Source organism: Megalobrama amblycephala, linkage group LG2 (assembly GCF_018812025.1).
Source record: "Megalobrama amblycephala isolate DHTTF-2021 linkage group LG2, ASM1881202v1, whole genome shotgun sequence".
Classification (NCBI taxonomy): domain Eukaryota; kingdom Metazoa; phylum Chordata; class Actinopteri; order Cypriniformes; family Xenocyprididae; genus Megalobrama; species Megalobrama amblycephala.
The window spans coordinates 62,760,371-62,778,285 of NC_063045.1; the positions used below are offsets into that span (position 1 = coordinate 62,760,371).

The following is a 17,915-nucleotide window of genomic DNA, read 5'->3' on the forward strand; positions in this document are numbered from 1 at the left end:
TTCGTTTGAATAAGATGTTTGGCTGAACAGTCTAAGCTGCTATTTGTTACACAATATTTCACACAGGACTTCATGAGTCACCTGACTCTTTTATTCAGCATAAAGCTACAATACATAGCTTACACAGCTTCCAGTTCTGAGATGTGTGTAACCATTTCTGATGAACACAGACGCTGTAAGGCTGCAATTTGTTCACAAACACACATGCAGAAGGATCAGCTGATCGTGTGTCAGTTGTTTTACAGATATACACGACATAAAGCAACGGCTCATTACGATGTTTGGCAGACGCGCAGCAGTCCTTCGCTCCAGAGTCCCAGCATCAGCCCCAGTTTATCTTCATCCTGCGTGAGCTGCAGCTGCGCAGCCGGGACGCGTTCGGAGTGCAGCAGCTGCTTCAGCGCAGACAGATGTGTCAGAGGGAACCGCAGACCCTGAAACCCAAGAACCTCAGCGTGAGAATGGACACATCAACACAAATGAACATCTTTAGTCTGCAAGATGCGACGTGGGCTGACAGACCTGTGAGATGACCTCTTCTTCATCATCATTATCATCATCATCATCATCATCATCATCAGATGCTCCCATCATGTGCGTTTCTCTCTTGTTCTTCAAAGAATGTAACACAAACACAACCAGCTCTGTGGCCTCGTCCTGATTGGAGAGAGACGGACACAGTAAGGACTTGCTATATATTTGTGTGTGTGTGTGTGTGAATATATATATGACGTGTGTGTGTGACTCTTACAGTGTTCTCTTGACTGGGCTCCACAGTTAGAAGAAGATGCTCTTTAAACCGGATACATACAGTGTCCTCTAGCGATGGTGGTTTCCCAACTGGAAGAGAAACCCATTCGGCACAGACATCAGCGGTACATCGACAAACGCGGCGACAACAAGCCCGTGAGACTCACCGGGATCGACATCGGCCTGGTCCAGCAGGTATGGCGGCAGTCGGTTCGAGATGAAGTCTCTTTTCATAGCAGTGGAGCGCAACTCATGATTCTCCCGCTCTAAATCATCAGCCAGACGCCGCAGAAATGCACACAGCTGCTTATTAACATCGGGACCGACGCTCGGAGACTGACACACACGGAGCGAGAGAACAAACACACTGTTAGAGTGACACAATGAATGCTACTGTGCAAAATGAGGCAGTGCTGCTGAGCTCACCGTGAGGAGGTTACGAGGCAGACCGCTGCGCATCCCGCGCTCACGCCTCATGCAGTCAAACACGCAGCCGGGAATCACGTCCAGCATGAAGTCGCCCCACGACCTGAAACACACACACACACATTCCCTGAACCGCACTGCTTACATTATTGTCTGTCAATTGTCGACTAAGTGATCAGAAATACTGATTCAACGGTTGTTTTTTTCCTTGACATTTTGTGACTTCTCATTAAGAGTCATGAACATGAAGCTAGTTAATATACATATAAAATGTATCATGATTATAATTGTGGGTCAATTTGACGCATATTTCTTGGTTAAAGACAGCTTCACACAACCCAAAAAAATATAATTTATGTCATGTTCTCAATTACTCTCTGAGGGTGTTTCCATTTCTGCATTTGGCAGATGCTTTTATCTGAAGACCGTTAACAATGCGTCGATGGTGTACTGCGAATCAAACTCATGATCTTGCCGTCACAATCTGCTGTTTGAGCTTCAGGGAAGCACATCTAATACGTTCTTTCACACACTACTTCTGTTAAACTCTTTTAAATATAACGTGAACTGTTAATGTTAAAACAGAGAATACAACACAATGTTAAAGGTGAATAGGAGAATATAAAGGTTAATCGAGTCTGTATGTTTGTGAACAGAAGCACACGTCATCAGAACGTGGAGACGCACATGTTTTGGTAGGTGCTGAGCGTGAGGTGTGTGGATCGATCCACGTCTGAAGGAGTGTCCGCCTGGTGGATCGTTCCTCGGGGGAAATACAGTAAGTCACCAGCCTAGAAGAAACACGGACACACGAGCAGAAGATTCATGTATTCAAACACGTGAGCCTGATTTTGTGACTCTGGCCTGTCTCAACGTCCCTGCTGATTGAGGCTCCCCTACAATGTGACCTTTAGCCCAGTGATGTCACAAACCTGCAGGACGAAGTCGTGTGTCGGGGGGCCGATGCGGTCCTCGGGCTCCAGGCTGTACTCGCGGGCCAGAGGGACGGTGGGCTGGTAGAGCCTCCAGTGTTTCTGTCCCTCCAGCTGAAGGATCAGCACCTGAACAGATGAACGCAGACAAACACAAACACTCTCAGGAACCAGCAGAACGAGCGGCATCAATTACTCGTAATGCACACACGAGCAAACAATATATGAAGGTCAACCGTGACGATAGATGCTACACTTTACTACACTACAGATGAGAGCAGCAGACATGATGACGGATCACAGACCTCGACGTCGTCGTAGTGCGGCGGGAGACCCTGAGAGCCGCGAGGCGTGATGTAGACGTTAGAACCGACCAGCGACCCAAAGAAACACTCCAGCCGCTCCTGAATGCGCCACAGCTCATCCTGCGAACACACATGACCTCAGACAAACGCTGCAGGTTTAAACAATGCAGATTGTTGTATTGCTCTCTGTAGCTCTGACCTTAAACCTCTGCGGCTGGTGCAACTGTATGGTGGCTTTCTTCTCCTCAAAGTCCTTCTTCAGCTGACTGAACTTGACTTTTCCTGCTTTATTCAGCACTTTTTTCTTGCCGTCGATGCAGCGGCAGACGTTGAGGTCCGTGGCGTATTGCAGGCCGCGAGCGCAGAGCTGCTTCACGTCCGACAGCTGAAACAGGGAGCGGTAATAAGAGGCCAGAGCAGCGTCGGACCGGTGCAGGACCAGAGGCTTCTGCTCCCAGTACTGCTGGAAGAACTCGTCCAGCCCGACCGGACTGATCAGACTCTGGAAGAAATCACGCGGCGAGTCGAAGCACAGCGGAGCGGCGGAGCCGTTCACCATCTTCATCTGCTTGACAGGTACATCCTCCTCCTCCTCCTCACACTTCTTCACTCTTCTGCCTTTCTTTGGCATCTCTTCATAATCTTCACTGCGTTATCTAGACAGCTTGATGACGATTCTGGAATTTCTGTCAAATACATGTTATCTTCACTTTGTAAAACATACATTATGCTTTATTTATGTAAAATTTAAATATGCAGTACATTAACATCAAGACACAGTGTAGCTGATTTGGACAAACTAATAAAGTTTATGGCACGCCCAATGCCAACCTGGAATAAACTCTGACTTGGAATTTCCGACTAGGAAACTCGTATTTACAATAGTTCCAATAGCACGTGAGGGCAGCATATATGTCACTTTATTCTTGCCACTGTGTAGAAACTAGAGTGAGAATTAATGTTCATAATGAACACAGATAAAGCTTAAAATAATTTAGTTCAGATGAATGCATTTATTTAGCGGATGCTTTTATCCATTCATTCCTCATCGCGGTTTGAGCTGCAGACACGAAATAAACTGACTAAATAAAACTTGACTGATCAATTATGGAAAAGTGTCAACACGTGAAAGAATGAGGGAGAATACGTTAAATGTGTGCAAACACTAAAAATACATTTTACTGATTTACCTTTTGTTGTAATTTAAAAATGCATTGTCAATGTAAAATACAAAATGCAAGTGATGATTTGACATCTTATTTTCGCATTTTAAGAGGAAAATGCAAATATGAAACAAGAAACTGCAAATAAATAGCTAATGCAATAATAGTGACAAACTTAAAATTAATGTGTTGTTTAGTTTTCTTCTTCTTTAAATGTATGGTTTCAATTTCAAAACCTAATGAAGACAATCAGACATTTTTAATATTCCCACTCTGCTCGAAAGAATTTCTTAACAAATAAAAGTTGAATAAGATATTTAAGCGCATTTATTATTCGACAAGACAGACGGGGCCGTCATAATTTATATGTCAGAAAATAACTCGTTCGTTTAACAGTCGAAATACAGATAAACATGATACTCACTGACAGCATCGTTCACAGGCCCACGTGCACAGACTCCTGTGTCACATTTGAAACGCACCGGGTGGAAACTTTTAAACACCGTTCCTGGATTTTTGGATCAAGCTCATAATCACAGCAAAATATGTGGCGTATGCCGATTTTATTACGCTGCCCTCACGTGCTCTCTGATATTTCCTACTTCCCACTTCAGAAGTCGTGATTACGAGCTCGTCTCGTTCAAGTGTGTTGTCTAAAAGAACTAAGGTTTATTCAGGTAAAGTAAATAATAAACTTTATATATATATATATATATATATATATATATATATATATATATATATATATATATATATATATATATATATATATATATATATATATGAAGAGTTTCGTTGCAAAACGAGATAACTCCGTTTTTAACATTTTTGTCAAAACATGTTTATTATTATGTTATCATGTTATTATTTTGTTTTATGGTGCTACTTAGCTGTATTTTTTAAGTTATGAAGGTTTAAATCAAAACAAACCAACTGCAGTTGAATTGATATTAATTGGAATGCACAACCAAAAAACAAGATTGTTGAAAAATTTAAAAAACGGAGTTATCTCATTTTGCAACGAAACTCTTCATATGTTTTTTTTTTTTTTTTTTTTTACTATTGCTTACACAGTCTCAAACTATGGATCTTCTCGAAACAAAACACACACAACATGCAAAACGTCACACATCTCTTGCAAAAGCTAACACAAAATTATTTTAATTCTATTCTATTTCATGCCATGTACCTGTCAAACTACACATGGATATGACAAATGTAAAACAGTGGAGTGTACAGGAGTTAGTCACACATACATGTGCACAAATAAACTGTATGTACAGTATGTATACACAGTTCTTGCACATTTGATGAACTTTACAGTTATTGAACTGAAATGAATGAACGCTGAACTTGACATTGGCTTTTTAGAGCTGCTTTACAGCAGAATTTGAATTTGTTACTATTGTGAAGCTGCTTTGAAACAATCTGTATTGTATAAAGTGATATAGAAATAAAGGTGATGAGTTGTATGCATATTCAATATATACTTACAAAGTAAACTGAAATGCAAGGGGGTAAAAATAATTTATTTCTCAAAACAATGAGTTTTGATTTCTAAGTGAACAAATTGTGTTTTCACACATGATCACTGTAGGTGAGATCAGAAAATGAGCGTGACATTTGAATGAAACATTAGAGCTGTTCTTAACATTTTGTAAGAAGTTGGTTTTACAATTGCAAACTGAGTGTAAAGCAGATAATGTGCTTGCAGTTTTTGCAGATTTGGTCTGAAGATTCGTTATATGAGAGCAATGGTTTCACTGAGTGGCCTCAAGTACCATTTTTAGTGTCCAAGCAATTTTTAGAAACTGTAAAGCCGAACTGCATTGAAGAAATGTAATTTTTAATAAAATGTAGCATCTGGTTCACTGACAACCTTATAAACATTGTCCACACTATCTAGATAGCTTGCTTGACGATTATGGAATTTGTCAAATACAGGCTATTTTTGCCATCAAAATTACTCAGACTTTTGACTTTTTTTTTTAAACTCTGAAATTCCTAGTCAGAAATTGGAAATGAACACCCTCTCAAGTCATATTTACTACTGGGAAACTCTGAGATAATTTTGATAGCAAAAATAGACTGCTGCCAATTATGGAATTTCGCTCAAATACAATCTATCTGGATAGTGTGGAGAATGTTTATATGGTTGTCAGTAAATGAGATGCTGTATTTTATTCAAAATTAAATTTCATCAATACGGTTTGGCATTAATACGATTTCCCTAAGAAATAGGGAAGAATAAACCTGTTGTCCTCTGATTCCTATTCTTTCAGACAACACACTTCAGAAGCGGGAAGTAGGAAATCTTATAACACGTGAAAGCAGCATTAGTCACTGATTACTGATATCAGCCAATTTCCAACAGGTTTCAGACCAGCATTAAGAGTTCCTCATTATTAATACAAGCTTTCAGTCATTATTTTTCGTTTTAGTATTAGTTCATTCTTATATATCTGGACATATTTTCCCAATCTGGTGAAATCATTTAAAGTATTTTAATAAAATCTTCTCCAATGACAGCCAGATCAAACAAACATTACATTACAAAGCAGACATACTGCACCTTGATGAAAGTTACACAATAAGACTTTACACAACAGTATCAGATGTGTTCATAATCGACGTCCGTCAGCTCCGGGTTAACGAGTCTTTAGCGAGCTTTAGCTTTGCTCTGATTTTTCTCCCGTCACTGTGGAGATGGTGAGGATTCCTCTTGCGTCGCTCTGTCTGGAAACTCTAGTTTCTCACACTCGGTGAGTTTCAGTGGTAAATGCTGTGCGATCTCATTGGGGTCTGTGTAAATCGCTGGGGGAACATGCTGCAAAGTCAAGGACAGAGATACAAACACGTCAGTGCACATGAAGTACATGAAGCACAGATCCAGAATGATGAGGCACCGTCTCTCCAAATCACACACAAATTGGCAGTTTAATCAGTGTTAATACACGTCAAGGCCTTCACTTCATTGCTTAAAGCAGGATTGTCCAGTCCTGCTGCTGGAGGGTCACTGTCCTGCAGAGCTCAGCTCCAACTCCAGCTAAACACACCTGAACCAGCTGACCACGGTCTTACTTGGCATACTATGAACTTCCAGGCAGGTGTGTTGAGGAAAGTTGGAGATAAATTCTGCAGGACAGAGTCCCTTCAGGACTGTGTTCAGACACACCTAGTTTAAATGAATAGCTCACACAAAAATGAACTTTTCCTGATTATTTACTCACCCCAGGCCATCCAAGATGTGTATGACTTTCTTTCCTCAGCCGAACAGAAATTAAGGTTTTGGAGAAAAGCCTCCCTTTATAATCACGGAGGCTAAAGCACACGCTCACTGAATTCTGCACTCTCACGAAAACTCCCGTTACAATTTTACAATGAATGTCTTATTTACATCGTGTTTACCCTTTGTTAGATATAACTTGTGTTGAGCAAAACAAAAGCGGATTCTGATTTACTGATTAACACCTTTGATTGGCCATTGTGATCATGCGCTCGACAGATATGATAGTGATTGGCTACAGTGCTCAACTAGTGCTTCCCACAGATAGACTTTACAGGCTCACGCAACAGCGCTTCAGACTCAAAGTAATTCTCAATCAATGAAAAGCGCAGATTTATGCCAAGCGATTGCTAATGAACTCAAGCTGATGAATTACTACAATGTCTACTTTATGACCTTTATTTAAAATGTTTTAGACGGTTGTAAGAATCTGAAGGATCAGCCTGCAATTGTGTAGACATTTAAAATAAGAGTCCCGGTGTATTTCGGGCTTGTTTATAATTAAAAGTCACACGCTATGTTTTTTCTTTTGGGCATCATTGGTATTTTGGTTACACAATAAATTGTATTTATTAATAATTTTTATTACATATTATATAAATTATTGTAGTCTCCCCAACAAGAAGAAAAGACTAAGAACATTATTTGACACATTATTCATTATATAAATTTTACTAGTAAAATCTGTGTCCCATTCACTGAGAGAGACATGACGCTGAGATAGCGCTAATGGTGCAACTATGGTTGTGTATTGTTTGAATTTTATAGATTCTGATTCCGCTTATTGATTCTGATTCTTATTTAGTTTCCAGTTTTCAATTCCAATGTGGTAAAAAAAAAAAAAAATTAAGTCAAACATTTAGATATCAAACATATTTATTCTGTCAGAATACCACAAATTACAGCTGAATTCCATGAACAAAAACCAGCAGACTACAAAAAAAACTAAGGACTAGTTTGAGATTTATGTGTGCAAAATAGAGCTGCAGAGAGATCACGGTTCTCCCACAATTCTGAAGGAAAAAACATTAGACAACTAAACAAAATAATATGTAATTTACTATAGGTTAGGTGTTAGAAATGGTTGGAAATAGTAAGGCTGAATGACTTACATTAGGAAAAAAAAGTTTATTGCTTCAGTCTATTTAAAAATATTTACTAATTCAAACTCTTTTAAATTGTTGAATGAAATGATTCAATGAAATATATTTTTTAACAGTCACGCCACCTACTGGCATAATGATGCAATCAATAGACCCCTTAAAAGTTTGTAAACATTGCAACGTTTCTTGGTGGGCGGGGCTTAGCTGGAGGCAAAAAGAGACACTGGACTCAATGTTGACAAGCGTAAGCTAGCATGTTTTAGGAGCGATTTATTAAACATAGATGCAGAAGAAGGTTCAGAACTGTCCGAATATGTACAGTCACTGACTCTGCGGGACCGTGACAGCTATTTTTGTAAATTAACTTAAGTTTTGGATATTTCCTAGACAACATATGAATTACTTTCGGGTGGTTCGGGGAATTTTGTCAAGGCTTATTGTCTAATGTAACCTAACGCTGGGCTAACTATGATTATGGCTAGCAATGTGGATTATTTTAAGAGACCATTCAAAGGATGGCACACACATCTATCGCTGTATGTTTGTTTAACATTTAAACTAGCTAGTGTGCTGAAAGTTGGCGACATTTCACCTATAAAACAGAAACTTGCTGATTTGTACTAGATAAAACCAACACACCATTACATATGCATCGATTATTTTACCTGATATGAAGTGTGCACTGCAAACACAAGTATTATTTATGATCGTCTCCGTCCAGTCTGTACGCCGTATTGCTTTCAACCACAATTATCTTTTTGATTTCTGTGAAGGAATGTCTGCCGGGATCTGGTAAAACTTTAGTTTTGAACCAAAAGCCCTGTTCCTTCTATTCTGGCTGTCTAAAACACAACAAGACGACATTTTAAAGTCAAAACCTCAAACTTTTAGCGCGCCCGCTATGAGTTCTTATTTATGTTTTGCCTCCAGCTAGAGCGGTGACGTCACAGTGACGTAGGCGATTAAGGGGTCTATAGAATCTTTATTTGAAGCGTCAAATTACTTTGAAAATGTGATTTACCATATTTTGATCACTACCATTGATTGTTTATTCAGTGTTCATCAGCTTTTATTTCCGAACTATAAACTTTTGTCCCAGTACTTCTGTGATAATGAATTATTGTAGGACAGAAATAATGATACTGTGTGGTTGAAAAGACTGTACATGACAACAGCTCTGGATCAGCAACGCCAACGCAGATCTGAACGTTCGCTGTGATCCAACTTGTCAAAGGTTTAATAGACTGTCTTTTAGGAATAAGATCGTGTGAGTGTTTGAGTCGAGATTGCTATCTTTTAACGATCTTTTGTAACATATTAGCTAGCTTATCACAAATATTACACTTAGCTTTTCAGCTTCTAACCTCACAAAGTGTAGCCAGACTTGAGCGCTTCCTGCTATGTAGATTAGCGAGGAAGGTCCTGGCAGATGACGTGTAAAAAAATAAAATAAAAAAATATCTGGTTTATCTGAAAATGTGCACACAGAAATCAATAAGTAGAATCGAAATTTTAAGTTTATAACAAGTATCCAGTTCCTGACCTTAAAAGTGTCCCATTCCAGAACTGGAATCAGAATACTGTTTGAAAGCAGCGTCCATCAGCGGGTGCCGCATATACCCGCTTCTGCAGAAATGCTGGTTACATTCATTTTTTTAAGTGCCGACTGGTACCAGTAGCATAGTGTGGATCAATTTGATGCTGCCTAAATATTAATTTAAGACCATTAACAATGGACTACACTGATCCGCTTTCACTGGCATTAGATGGAGAAAAATCTTGCAATGTTTTCCTCCAAAACCTTAATTTCTCTCTGGCTGAGGATAGAAAGTCTTGGATGGCCTGGGGCGAGTAAATAATCAGGAAAAGTTCATTTTTGGGTGAACTATTTCTTCAATAAGCAGTTAAAGCAGCACTCACCTGGAGGTCTGATATTTTACTTTCACGTGTGCTGAATTCTCGAAGCATGTGGTTTTTTCCAGCCTGCAGAACAATGAAGTTTAAGAAACACTAAAATCATATTTGAATAATAAAGCATTCCACACTTGGAAATCTCTGTTCTCGACTTACCTCGTGATAAAGACGCGTGTCGTTTATCCGGATCATGACTCCGTCCACTCGCAAGAAGAACCGCAGCAGAAGAAAGAAACTGGTGGGCATCACTCTCTGAAACCACACATCATCTTTCATATGCCAACCATTAATGCTGCAAATCTGTAGAAGAAGCCGATGAAACTCACAATTTTCACACTGATCATAGACACGCCGTGATCATGCAGCTCGTCCTCGAACAGCAGCACGTCCTCGAAAAACTTGATTTGCTCTCGCGCTTTCAGCCTCTCCATGTCTATCCGTTCTGTGGTCGGCGTCACCTGTTCACAAGCTCTTTGTCAGTAAGAGACACTCCACATTCAGCTAGTTTAGCTGTTAAAGCACAGAATACCTTGATCTGCATGTGCTCTCCAAGCAAAGTCCCTCTGTAATCGGTTGTGTAAGTCCAATCGTAGCGTTTCACCACGTCTTTCGAATGCTCCGAGTCGGCCCTGTATGGATACAGCAGAGATTCCTCCTGAATGAAAGCATCTAATCAGACTATAATGAATAACACAAAGCTCTACCTGCTTTCCTGCCACTCTTGGGCACAAGCCACTTTCACAGAGTCTTGCATGTTGTTGACACGTTTGAGAGCGTCGATCGCATTGAATTCAATCCCAAAACCATCGGTGTGCTGAATGCGCAACACGTTATCACCAAACAGCATCTCTGGCAGAGCCGGCATATGCATCGTCTCTGCCAACCTGCGACAGAATCAGACTCAACTGCTGTTCATATTATCATCGGAAATATAATTTCTTCAACATCAAAACCTGCATGAACTCACCTCTCAATATCTTTAGACTTCATGATATGAGTCTTCACAGCTGTGACTGTCCACGGCCCAAAGTTGAAGTCCTGTTTACTGCTCCGAAATCCATGTGAAATCAACGATGACATTCTGCAGATGAGCTGAAGAACAGCATTGTAAATGTGACAGAAATCAATTAATAAGCGAACGTGTCACTTTACTTTATTAACAGAATCTTTCACTGATCACGACCATAGACTGTAAAACTGTATGTTTTATATAAATGTTTATTAATGTCTCAATGTGGACTCGATATCAAACTAAAGACTCGCGGTCGGTTAAATGCTCTTTTGTCGTTCAGTTGATAAAAGAGACCAAACCTGACATGCATACATCGATTGCTTTAAAACTGTTCAAAGCACAGGAGTAAAAACATGGATAAAAACGAACACAAACATAATTCACTCTTACCTCGTATCCGTTTCCATGTATGTGTAGAGCGCAACCTCTAATTCCTCCCGATGTCGAGCGAACAACAATTGATGGTTCCGGCTCTGATATTGAATAACACAGTGGTTCCCAAACTTTTTCTACCGGTCTCCCCTTTTGTATAAACTCGCAATTCTGACTTTATATGGACATTTCTGACATTTAAATCTACTCTTAAAAGTACACATTTTTCAAAAAAAAAATTTTTTTTAAATTTATTACAGGGACAGTGCATATTAATAAACATTTCTGCCAATATGCCAGAGTTAGCCAGAAGGCTATTTTTCATCTGCAGTCCCAGGACAGATGTTAAAAGTCACCCTAAAAGTCAGTAAGAAAACATATAACAATAAAAAAATTACAATACATTTAGCAAGTCCTATTATGTTAAAAAGTACACTCGAAATACAGCAAACCAACAATCAACAAACATCTGACAAAACATAACATATACACACACACAAGGCAAGAAGTTCAGACACATTACTCCAGTAAATGTAGCGGAGTAAATGTAGTTTGTTACTCACCTCTGTAGTGGGGATAAAAACAATCAGGTTTGAACTGTGAAATGTATTAATCTTTAATATAAACTTTAATCAACTTTCAAAAATGGTTATGTATAAATATGTATTTATGTACTGTATGTATATACACATGCATTGGGGGAATGAATATATATAGGGCAAACAATACAAGAAGAAAATCAAATCAAATATAAATAAATAACATTTAAGAAGGTTTTCACACAATCTCTCCTTACTTTCTTCTTTCTTTCTTTACAGACTTCAGCTATTCCACCTCTTGACTGTAATGTTTAGAGTTTATTTTCTTCAGAGGAAAAGGAATGCAGGTTATTGTTACGTTATTAATCTTTAGTAAATGTCTTTTTTACACAAAAAGCAGGAGAATCATTCTTTAATTTATATTACATTTCACATCAGTAAAAAAAGTGTAAAAACAATATGTTTTCTCAATAAAACAACCATTAGTTTCTGTTTATATATTTTATCAGTCTATCTTTGCTAGTTGCAAAGCTTAATCATTTAACATTTAGATTCCTGGTGAGTTTGTCAACTATTACAGACAAACTGTATTACAAACACTGATCAAGTGCTACACTTTAAGTGACTCAATATTCAGTGTTTCTTTGGTCTATTCTGCCACATGAACAGTGATCATTTTAAAAGACTTCTAAGAATGTTATTTTTGCAGATATTTGTGTAAAATCATCAGCACGGTCACTTAAGGATAACAAATTTTTTATCATAAATCTACCTTAAATATAATTTTGATAGAATGTCATGCTGTTACAGTACAGAAGGGACAGAGGCAGATGTAAAACAAACAGTATGGTTTATTGATACCAGCAGAGGTTGACAGAAGTGCAGGTGAGTAATACGTGATGTAGAGATGGATATAGCAATGCAGAATGGTGATACTGTCCTTTATGTGGTTGTAGGATAGAAGAACCAGGATGGCACTGGAGACTTGGAAGGAAGGAAGGAAGGAAGGAAGGAAGGAAGGAAGGAAGGAAGGAAGGAAGGAAGGAAGGAAGGAAGGAAGGAAGGAAGGAAGGAAGGAAGGAAGGAAGGAAGGAACGAAGGAAGGAACGAAGGAAGGAACGAAGGAAGGAACGAAGGAACGAACGAAGGAACGAACGAAGGAACGAACGAAGGAACGAACGAAGGAACGAACGAAGGAACGAACGAAGGAACGAACGAAGGAACGCGAGGGTAACGGGAAACGTTGGAGACAGGGAAGTAGTTTGTCTGGAGTCCTTGAGGTAAGCATACAGGTACGTATGATACAACGAGACCGGACAGTGAGTGTGTGTGAGTGAGTGTTGGCTTCTTATAGTGCTGGTGATTGCGATGATGATGAGGTGCAGGTGGCGGTGATTAGTATTCGGGTGATTGAGTGCGCTGGGACTGAGTGAGGGTGGAGCCTGGCGTGTCTGTGACACATGCAAACAAATCTCCAGTCCATGTGAATCAGAATCAGAATCAGAATGTGCTTTATTCGCCAAGTGTGCACAAACACACAAGGAATTTGTTGTGGTTTTCTACAGAAGCTCTTGGTACACACATACATATGACATGAGAACAGAAACATTTAAATAAGTGAACTAAGAAAAAATAATAAATAGGTAAAATAAAATAAATAATAATACTAAAGTGGTATACATCTGGATCAGAAGACATACAGATTTGTATGGTGAATAGAATATATATATATATTTACACAACTAATTTTTACTCTCTCTCAAATACTAAAAGTGAATACTAAAACAGGGGTAATTGCTATGTTAGCTGTTTAAGCTGGAGATAGCGTTGGGGGAAAAACTGTTCTTATGCCTAGATGTTCTAGTGCACAGAGATCTGTAACGTCTGCCTGAGGGCAGAAATGCAAACAGGGTGTGTCCAGGGTGAGAGGGGTCTGTGATGATGTTACCTGCCCGTTTCTTCACTCTAGTGTTGTACAAGTCCTGAAGGTTGGGCAGGTGCATACCAATTATCCTTTCAGCTGTCCTAATAATCTGTTGCAGTCTTCTTATATCTGATTTGCTGGCTGACCCAAACCAAACAGTTATAGAAGTGCACAGAGCTGACTTAATAACAGCTGAGTAAAACTGTTTCAGCAGCTCCTGTGGCAGGTTGAACTTCCTCAGCTGGCGAAGGAAGTACAGTCTCTGCTGAGCCTTTTTCAATGTGATTGTCCCACTGCAGGTCCTGAGAGATGGTGGTGCCCAGGAACCTGAATGACTCCACTGCAGTCACAGTGCTGTTCATGATGGTGAGTGGGGGAGAGCAGGGGGGTTTCTCCTGAACTCCACGATCATCTCCACTGTCTTGAGCGTGTTGAGCTCCAGGTTGTTAAGACTGCACCAGACAGCCAGCTGTTCAACCTCCATTCTGTAAGCAGACTCGTCACCGTCCTGGATGAGGCCGATGACTGTGGTGTCATCTGCAAACTTCAGGAGCTTGACAGAGGTGCAGTCATTGGTGTAGAGGGAGAAGAGCAGTGGGGAGAGAACACAGACCTGAGGAGCTCCAGTGCTGATGGTGAAGGTTCTTGGTTTGAGTTTTCCCAGCCTCACTAGCTGCTGCCTGTCTGTCAGGAAGCTGGTGATCCACTAACAGATGGAGGTGGGTACAGAGAGTTGGGTCAGTTTATTCAGGAGGGTATGTAAACTATACACTGAAATACTATCAGCAGCTTTCTAGAGATTTAAAATGTAACAAATCAATCAAAACAGAGTTGTTAAGTAACAGTCGACTGGACACATTGTTACAATAACACACAGGTCATTTACATGTGAGGATCTCGTATCAACTTGCAAATAAACAATATATAGTTAATTTAGGAAAATTTGAGAAATATCCCTTAATCCTTCATCTTAATTTATACTCATGCACATGCTCATGTTCTCTCTATGTCTCTCTCTCTCTCTCTCTCTCTCTCTCTCTCTCACACACACACACACACACACACACACACCCCTCTGACACATATAGGGTTAAATTATGATAAATATATTGTCTTAAAGAGTTGGCTCTACAGGGTAACTTAGTTTACAGGTAACAGTTGATTTCACCATTTTCACTCAATTGTCTGGCTAAGCAAATGTGATTTTCTTGATCAAATTAAAATTTCCTAATTTATTTTAAGTAAAATCATACAAATATTGCAAACCATAAAAATGAACCCATGCCTTTCACCACAACACACTACATTTCCCATAATCCTCCCTGGCCATCACCTGCAAACTCAACTCAGTCTTCACACCTGTTTGCCATCAACCTCATCAGTTTCCCTATAAGCAAGTGCCAAACATTCATTCATTGTCTGGTCTCATCGCTACTGGGACTGTTATATTTTCTTTGCCTAAGAACTGCTTACCTGCGTTGTTTCACACAGAAGGACTTGCTCATCTTCTCACCTTGGATTCTTACCTGTGTTATGCCTGTTGTCAGCCTGTCCTTCAGTCACGCCAGCCAGCTCCTCTAAAGCATAAAGACTCTTTCTCATTCAGTTAAGTTCCATGTTATTGTATGAATTACCCACTCACCTGCTTGTATCTCTGCTGTCTTGAACTGCTTATAAAGACTGTCTTTTGCATTATCATGTTATCCTTTTCTGTTGTTTTGACAACTGCAAATCTTGACGACCTTAATGCCATTTTTTTATCTGTACTTAAATGCTGTATAAGTAATTTGCTTTGTATAACACCCTACTCATGAAATTAATTTGTCTTTTTGCTGCTTTTGTATTTATGCCTTCACCTCTTGTTCCCCTTCAATACTTGTTTGTGTCTGTCTTAATGTCCATTTATATTTATGCATTGGTTTTTTTTTGGTGGTTGTTGTTTTTCCATTTCAGTCTTAACTTTTCCTGTTTGTTTTTATGGCCATGTCCTCATAGACTCTGATTTTATGCCCCTTTCTATTAATGTTGTAATTTGTATTGTAATGTAACTGAATACCAGACTCGGAGAGGATTATCGTCAAACCCAAACAGGAATTTATTGAACAGATGGATTGCTTTGATGAAAGCAGGTGAGTAATGGCTAATTAAGAATTAATGATGACTGAATAATTAATAACAGTCTCATCCCAATTTAGCTGGTAAAAGGGAAGGACTATGAATGGTTAGTGGAGGTGACTGGAGAGCATGTAGTACTTGGATGGTTGGAACAGGTGAGTAGTGGAGCTGGGGAACAGGGGCTCGTTTCCATAAGGAGGTTCAACCAACTCTGAGTTAGATTATTATATATAACGCAGGATGTTAGGTTATTAAACGAATAGGCTATTCATTTTCATGGTATCCCACGAGCAAAAAAAAAAAAAAAAATTTTATTTTTTAAGTGCTTTTTTTTTTTTTTTTTTTTTTTTTTTTGCAAATGATCTGCCAATAGGGTAGGAAAAATACAGCAGCGGCTATTTGCACTAAGAGGAATTGGCAGGCTTTCTTGGTGATAAGATCCTATTTACAGTAAGTGCAAATAGCTCTAGATGCAATTTACCCTAGTGATATATGAAAATAGTGATATATTCTATTTGCCATGTAAAAGTAGCAGTTCTATGCAATAAGTATAAATAGTAATTAGATGCTATTTATACTTATACGGGCAGATACATACTATTTGTTCCTCAGCATTGTTGTACTTTAACAGGATGCAATAATAACATAGTGTAAATGATTATATTTATTTATTATATTTTTCATTTTTAAACTAATTTGGCACTTCCACTTTTAGAAACTTTTTCTTCATATTATTTATTTATTTATTTATTTTTTAAATAAGTAAATTCTAATACGAAATGTGGTGAGAATAGCGAACTCGGCAAAAGGCAGACTCGAACACGGTCAATCACGTCACAAACTAGTTCTCTAGTTGAATGACATATTTGAACATCGCTTGCGTTTTAAAAAGGGGTACATCTAAGCTTTTATTTGTCTCCTTTTCTCTGACTGAGCAATTGTATTATACCTTTCATTTTTCTTGCATTACTTTCCATTTTTGCTATTGTATGGCCCTTTATCATTTTTATTGTATGAAATTAAATTGACTTTTTTCTGCCTATTCTGCTGTTATATACACCCTATTTTATTGTAAATTTTTGTATGAAATTAGTTAATGGACTTTAATGCCATTATTTACACTTTTTGCTCCTTTATTTTTGTCTGTACCCTTTTATTTTATGTCCCTTTTATTCTACCTGTGCCCATATGCTCATTTTATATGCTCCACCATAAAACTGTTGGAACCAGTTTACTGGTTGAGAATTTTAACCTGCAGTCAACTGACTAAGTCAAGTCACCTTTATTTATATAGTGCTTTTTACAATGCAGATTGTGTCAAAGCAGCTTTACATTGATAACTGGTACATTATTTTGGCTGCACAGCAGCTCTTCAAGAATAGTGTCAATGCAGGCAGATCAAAGCACTGTTGAATAAATGTCAAGAATACTGTTGAATACCAAATGTCAAGTGTCCCCGACTAAGCAAGCCAAAGTCGACAGCGGCAAGGAACCCAAACTCCAACAGGTGACATCAGGTGGCAAATAGGTGTTAAAATGGAGAGGAAAAAAAAAAACCTTTGGAGAAACCAGGCTTAGTCAGGGGGCCAGTTCTCTGGCGAACAGTGCTTTGTTTACGATTCAGGTTGCTATCATAAATCTGATAGGATCGCAACAATCAAAGTGTTTATTTTGGTTCCATCCAGTTGAGGATCGTATTCATCACGCCGGTATGGACGGTTTGTTGAGGAGCTGTGGCACTGGCTGTCGTGTTGATGAGGTCTTCACAATGGATGATCTAGTTGACTCGATCTCTGCTGATACTTCAGGGCTGCGTTGTGGTCGTGTCATGGCACCGGTCCTCGGTCTCACCTGGATACGGCCCGGATCCGGTTGACTACGGTAAACCTCGGGATAAACAGAAAGACTAATATTAGCGTAGATGCCATTCTTCTTCTGATGTAACGAGTACATCTGGTGTTATAGGAAGTGTTCCCGGGCTCCGGCTGACCTAATTTATGCAGCCTAATAATCCTTTAACGGATTTGAAAATATAAATTGATAATGTGTTATGTGTATGCCAGGTTAAAGAGAT

General features: G+C 39.0%; 2 protein-coding genes across 3 annotated transcripts; both read right to left on the bottom strand.

Moving 5' to 3' along the window:
* Positions 1-69: 69 nt before the first annotated feature.
* On the bottom strand, positions 70-4,146 carry riox2 (ribosomal oxygenase 2). 2 transcript variants are annotated; one of them, XM_048181434.1, is made up of 10 exons: positions 4,001-4,146; positions 2,613-3,099; positions 2,414-2,533; positions 2,109-2,237; positions 1,864-1,967; positions 1,177-1,279; positions 918-1,086; positions 752-840; positions 523-657; positions 70-434 (listed from the first exon to the last, which is right to left on the bottom strand). In XM_048181434.1, exons 2-10 carry the CDS (start codon positions 3,042-3,044, stop codon positions 273-275), a joined length of 1,443 nt encoding a protein of 480 aa, XP_048037391.1. In that variant the 5' UTR covers positions 3,045-3,099; positions 4,001-4,146; the 3' UTR covers positions 70-272. The 2 variants fall into 2 exon arrangements, with proteins under 2 accessions (XP_048037391.1, XP_048037392.1); XM_048181435.1 differs by having other exon boundaries at positions 4,005-4,023.
* A 1,920-nt stretch (positions 4,147-6,066) lies between these two features.
* Positions 6,067-11,433, bottom strand: tiprl (TIP41, TOR signaling pathway regulator-like (S. cerevisiae)). The gene is made up of 8 exons (XM_048181436.1): positions 11,282-11,433; positions 10,847-10,971; positions 10,584-10,763; positions 10,409-10,508; positions 10,206-10,337; positions 10,036-10,131; positions 9,886-9,948; positions 6,067-6,403 (listed from the first exon to the last, which is right to left on the bottom strand). The coding sequence occupies exons 2-8, from the start codon at positions 10,957-10,959 to the stop codon at positions 6,272-6,274; spliced, it is 816 nt and encodes a 271-aa protein (XP_048037393.1). The 5' UTR covers positions 10,960-10,971; positions 11,282-11,433; the 3' UTR covers positions 6,067-6,271.
* Positions 11,434-17,915: the final 6,482 nt, after the last annotated feature.